Here is a 5,592-nt window from a genome sequence, read left to right as displayed (position 1 = left end):
GAGGTGCAGGTGGGCCCCTTTCCCAGGCCGGTGGTGGGGCTGGGGGGGCTCCCGTAGCCCAGGGCGCTCCAGGGTGGGGAGAAAGGGGTGCCCTGCATCCCATTGCAGGTGCTGGCACAGGGGGTGGCTGCCCCATCCATGGCAGCAGGTGGCTGGCAGCAGCGGGCCCCGAGGTCACTGAAGGTCTTCCTCAGTGGGGCCGAGAGGGGCTGGCGGGAGCCGATCTCCTGGGGTGCCGTCCCCCCGCTTGTGGCTTCAGGCACAAAGCTGCAGGAGAGGGACTCGGCGATGGGCGCGTGTTTGCTGGATGTGGGGCCGTTGGCACTGCCTGCAAGGAGAGACACAGCCTGGTGAGCATCGTCCTGCCTCACTCTCGGGGTCACAATCCTGCCCTTCATGCCAGGGGCCAGGACTGGTCCTGTGGCCAGTCTCAGGGCTGCATCTCTGCCTAGGCATGAAACATGTTTGGGCAGGTGGGGGGAAGGGGTTGTCACCCTGTTACCAGGTTCTCTCCTCCCATCTATATCAGCATGGCCATAACCCAGCAGGGCTAAACCTCGAGCTGGGATCTGTTATCTTGGATGTGCCATGGACAACTCAGCAGCCATGGTAGGAGGCTCTACCCATGGGATCATCAGCCCCATAGCAACCAAAGTGCTGCTGTGGTGCTGCTCGATGGTGGGGACACAGATGGAGACCAAGAGGAGCCAGGCTAGGCATCGCCAGCTGGGACAGGGAGGGACATGGTGGCTCACAGTGCCACACCATCACAGCACACCTGGGATGGGGAAGGACCCGGGAACCCTGGGGTGGCTCTCAGTGCTACCTCAGCACAGCTGGGATGGGGAAGGAGATGGGGACCCTGCTCCAAGCACCCCCAGCAGACCAGGATTCTTAAGGTTGTGGTGGGCTGAGTCTAACTGACTCCAAGGGAGGAGCTGTGACAACCTGTTGATGGTCTGACTGCTGTCATGGGGAGAAACCTTCCTCCTACTCGGTGATAACTGCCTTGGAGCAGCTGGTGCCATGGTTCCCCCCTGTCCCTAGTTGCCTCCAAGGAGAGGCTGGCTCTGATTTTTCTACACCTTCCATTAGGGGACAGCAGGACAGAGCCCCTGAGCCATGGTGGCTGCTGTCCCCATGGGTCCAATGCCAGCCCAGGAGCACTGCAGGCTCCCTCAGCCACGCACACCCTCAGCACTGGTGCAGTCAGCTCACCAGCCCCAGCAAAGACCTGGGCAGGGGTGTGCCCCACAGCCCTGGCACCCTGTGCACAGGGTCTGCCCACACAGGGGAAGGTGGGTGCAGGGCCAGAGCTGCTGAGGCCAAGGCTGGGTGACTCCTGTCTCAGGATTATGACTCGGGGTGAAGGGGCTGTCCCCAGTGCCCCCCCATCAGGGCAGCTCTGGGGGGTGCCAGCCCTGCCTGGGTGCTGCCTGCGTGGTTCTTGCCATCACCTTGGTCTCGCAGGGACAGGTTAGGGAATCCAATAATGGTCCGTCTACGCCGCAGGGTGGACTTTGGGTTCATCGCGGTCTCTGTGTTAAACAGGGAGTGACGAGCACTCGCGAGCCTAGCAAAGTGCTGCCCTGTAGCCAAAACAAACAGCGGTACACCGCGGTGCTGGGAGCCGCTGCCAGGGCGGGGGCTCTGCCCCCTCCATCACCCATGTCCCCTGCGTGTCCCCAGCCTGGGATGGTGACACAGGCTGGAGCGTGGGATGGCAGGACGGTGTGAGCCATGTGAAGTGAGTGGGGGGGAGATGGAGGCATGGCAGGAGATGCTGCAGATGGAGGGGGGATGGATGGAGGGCTGCTGAGACTGGACTCTTGCTGCATGACAGGCACTGGTGAAGCTGGACCCTGCACCACAGTGCTGAGCCACACTGGGCACGTGGACATGAAGCACAGAGAGGAAAGGGACCAGTGTGGCCCCAGCACAGCTCTTCATGATGGAGGGAAAGGGCAGACAGACACCTCAGCCCTTCAGAAGGGGCACCTCACCCAGCCACCAGCCCCAGAGTCTGACCTGGGGCAGAGCACAGCAGCTGTGTCTGCAAGGACCAGGCAGGACCGCACTGCTGGGAGCTGCAGCCCCAAGAGGACAAACAGACGGACGGACAGGTGACAAAGGTGAGACAGGCTGGGTGCATGGTGTGTGACAAGAGCCCAGGTGACAATGGACCTGGCTGGCTGGGCAGCACAAGAGGGATTTGAGATCTGCCTGAAGCATGGCCGGTGGGCCAGACGCACAAAGTTGTGGATGGCATGAGAGATGGCTGGCAATGATGGGTACCATCATGGTCCTGCTGTCCCCTCTCTGCCCTGGTGCCCACCTGACCCACAGGGACACAGCTCGCAATCCCAGCCCCCTCCCACCACCCCATACCCCACCCCAGCAGGCTGCTGGGGCACATCTCTGCCCTCACCCTGCGTCCCCCCTGCTGTGCCAAGGGGTGCTACCCTACCCGAGACATTAATGGGGACAATGTTGGTCTGGATGGAGCCAGGCTGGTGCCACTGCTTCTCCTCCACGGGGGGCAGGGGGAAGGCCCTGGGCCAGGGGGGCTGCTTGTCCGGGCTGGTGGGGAGGCTCAGGGAGGCGTCGGGGGGGCGAGCGCTGAGGGGGGTGCTACTGGTGCTCTCCTCTTCAGCAGTTCGCCGGCTCGGGGGCTGCAGGGGAAAAGGGAGAGAAAGGCACGTCAGCCACCAAAGGGACAAGGATGGGACACAAATGGGGGCTCGCTGCCCACCCCCATACCCCAGCACTCACCATAAGCACGAACTCAAGACGCTTGGCAGGTGGGGGTCGGGGTGACGGTTCAGGGGGGGTGTCGGGGTGACCAGCAGTGCGGAAGGTCTGCCCAGTGACCCTGCTCTCGGTGTACTGCTCCTCATACTCCTCTGCAAGAAAAACGACAGCTGGGACCCTGCTCTGGCTGTCGGCTCCTGTGGCAGGGGGCACGCAAAGAGAGGGGCAACTGGCCCCTCTGGCTGTCCCCAGCCTGGCTGGCCATCCCTGCTCAGGACAGGCAGCTCAGAAGCTGGGGAAGGGAGATCCCAAGGAGGGTCTGGGGGGAGGCTGAAGCAGCACAAAGATTCCAGCAGCTGGCCCCACTCCTCCCAGGGGCCTGCCAGGGGATGTGGTGGGTCCTGCTGGGAAGCAGAGCCCCACTGGGGACAGCCAGGAACTCACTGTGTCCTCATCCTGTAATTGTTGAGCTAATTAATGCTAGTGGCTGTGGACTGGTGGAAAGCAGGGCTGCTCAGGCTGACTTAATGAGATTACAAGCTGGGGGATGGCTGGGCTGCTGATCTCATCGATGCCTGCGGAGCATCGGAGCCAGGGCCGCGTGACGGCCTGGGCCAGAGATTGGAAGAAAACAAAACCACTGGCCACGTTGATCCAGTTAGGCAGATTGGTGGCAGGTCCCTGAGGCCCTCGTGAGCAGAACTGCGCTGTGGTTGGGCTTGTGGGTGACCTGGTGACTCCCGTGGCCTCAGTAGCCCCAGCGGGTAGTCCTGGCCTCAGTTGCTTTGGCACTTGCAGTAGTGATTTGGGAGCAGAGAACAGTGAGGAGCTACCGGAGGCTGGGAACCCTCGGGTTCTGCAGCCCGGTGAGGTCCGAGGAGCGGCTTGGACACGGGCATGGGAGATAAGCTCACTGTGTCATGGCGATCATGCAGCCAGGGCAGCACCCATGCACCACCCTCACCCAGCCCACCCTGGCCCCTCTCCCCGCTACCTTGCAGCAAGCTCTGGAGGTTGAGCTGGGCCTCCTGGTGCAGCTGCTCCATGCCCGGTGGGCGCCCGGCCGCCAGGAAGACGTTCACAGGCTGCTGCCATGGCAGCTTGCCAGGGGCGGCTTTCTTGCTCTCAAGGTCCAGGTTAGAAGTGGCTGCAGGCGGGAGAGAGCAGGGTCAGAGGCAGGCAGGTGGGCAGCTTCYCTGCAGGTGCTGCCACTGGATAACACCGCGCCGGCACAGCGGTCATCCCACCCTACCTCTGCAGGAACACAGGGACTGGGATCTGGCTGTGTCCCACCCTGGCAGGCTGCTGCCCGCTGGGACCAACCCCCATCGCTGCTACCACTTTGGGGGCTGGACACTGCCCTGTTGGGCTGCCAAGAAGGGAGCTGGGTAAAATTGGGGAAGGAAGCCAGCCCTGCCACCCATGCCCAGCCGCACCCGGGCACAGGAAACGCTGCATACTCTGGTGGAGCAACATCCCGGCTGTAGAGGAGCAGAAGTTGCAACTGAAAGGGGGGATCAAGGGGACTTATCGCTTCTATCGCCCTGTGGGTTCAGGGAGCTTGGGGTCATGTGCCCTGTCCCCGTGTGGACACCCCTCAACCTCTCCATGGAAGGAAAGCTCCATGGGACTGCCCAGACCCTCTGAAACACCCTTATCGGTGGAAAAGTTCCTGGGAGAAGGATCTGGGCTTGCTGGTGAGCTGGCCCAGTGGGGAGCTGAGCGCTGCTCCAGCAAACAGGCTTTGCCATGGGAACGCTGCAGCCCCAGCACTGCCACTCTGAGAGGATGTGGGTTTGCTACCCAGCACAGAGCTAAGGGAGTGCCACCACTGGCACGCTGCCTCTGAGGACATCCACGCCCCAGCCAGGCACAGAGCGAGTCTCTGTGAGCTTTACACAGGGATATGGATGGCCAGAGCCTCATCCCTGGGGATTTAGGGCTTATCCTGTGCTGCCTGGTCCCTGGCCCCATCTCCATCAAGTTGAGGTTCTCCAATTACCAGCATATGACCAACAGTTCTCCTCTGCCACCCACAGCGTGGTGCTGCAGAATGTCCATCCCCAGGAACACGCTACTGCCCCGCTGCCAAACCCTGCTCTGTGCCAGATCCCAGCCAAGGCAGTACCAGTAATCCCACTCACCTGGGAAGGGGAACAGCCCTTCCCAGGGGCTGGGACCCCCAGCACAAGCCACGTTCCCCTCTGCCTGTGGTGGTCGGGCTGCCATGCCCCCAGCTCACCTGCACTGCATCACGAGCATCCCCCCTGCTGTCCCTGGATGCCCTCCTGCCCACAGTGCCCTCCTGCCCCCAAATGCCCTTCTGCCTACTGGGCCCTCTTGGCCATGGTACCATCCTACCCCTAGATGCCCTCCTGTCTACAGTACCCTCCTGCCCCTGGGTGCCCTCTTGCCCACCCTTCCCCCAGCTGATGGAACCCGCACAACACCCGGCACCCCGAAGCAAGGTGCCACGTCCCCAGCCTAGTTACTTTTATAATTTGTGTTTCCATAACGACGGGCCTTAACACCAGGTTTTTTTCCTTTTTTTTTTCTTTCCTTCTTTCTCCTCTAAATAATTTGACTCGTTTCCATATCAACCAAGAGGTGTTGGGGCGCATGTGTGCATGTGTGTGCTGGGCACAAGGCAGGGTTGGGCATCTCCCCAAAAACCTGACCCACATGGCCAGGGGCAGGGACCACACCTTCACCTCTGAAGACCCCAGCCCCCCAATCTGCTGTCTTTGGCAAGGTTGGGGATCCACTTCTGCCCCCCTATTTCTGAGCGCACCCCAAGGGTGCACCCCACATCCTGGCTTGCTGCACCCCTCTGCCCAGCTC

The 5,592-nt window shown here is 61.9% G+C and overlaps 1 protein-coding gene across 1 annotated transcript in view; it reads right to left on the bottom strand.

The window, feature by feature from the left end:
• Positions 1-5,592, bottom strand: part of LOC103754933 (NHS-like protein 2) — a 10,608-nt gene that overhangs the window by 3,267 nt on the left and 1,749 nt on the right. The window contains exons 2-6 of the mRNA XM_029963744.1: positions 3,746-3,898; positions 2,773-2,903; positions 2,468-2,672; positions 1,458-1,538; positions 29-328 (exon numbers count right to left, since the gene is read on the bottom strand). Of these exons, the coding sequence (XP_029819604.1) occupies positions 29-328; positions 1,458-1,538; positions 2,468-2,672; positions 2,773-2,903; positions 3,746-3,898 (870 nt within the window). The remainder of the gene's footprint in view (positions 1-28; positions 329-1,457; positions 1,539-2,467; positions 2,673-2,772; positions 2,904-3,745; positions 3,899-5,592) is intronic.

The sequence above is a fragment of the Manacus vitellinus genome, unplaced genomic scaffold (genome assembly GCF_001715985.3).
Source record: "Manacus vitellinus isolate BGI_N305 unplaced genomic scaffold, ASM171598v3 scaffold_62_pilon, whole genome shotgun sequence".
Lineage (NCBI taxonomy): Eukaryota > Metazoa > Chordata > Aves > Passeriformes > Pipridae > Manacus > Manacus vitellinus.
Note: the sequence above shows the minus strand (reverse complement) of the source record. Positions and strands in the feature narration are given on the sequence as shown.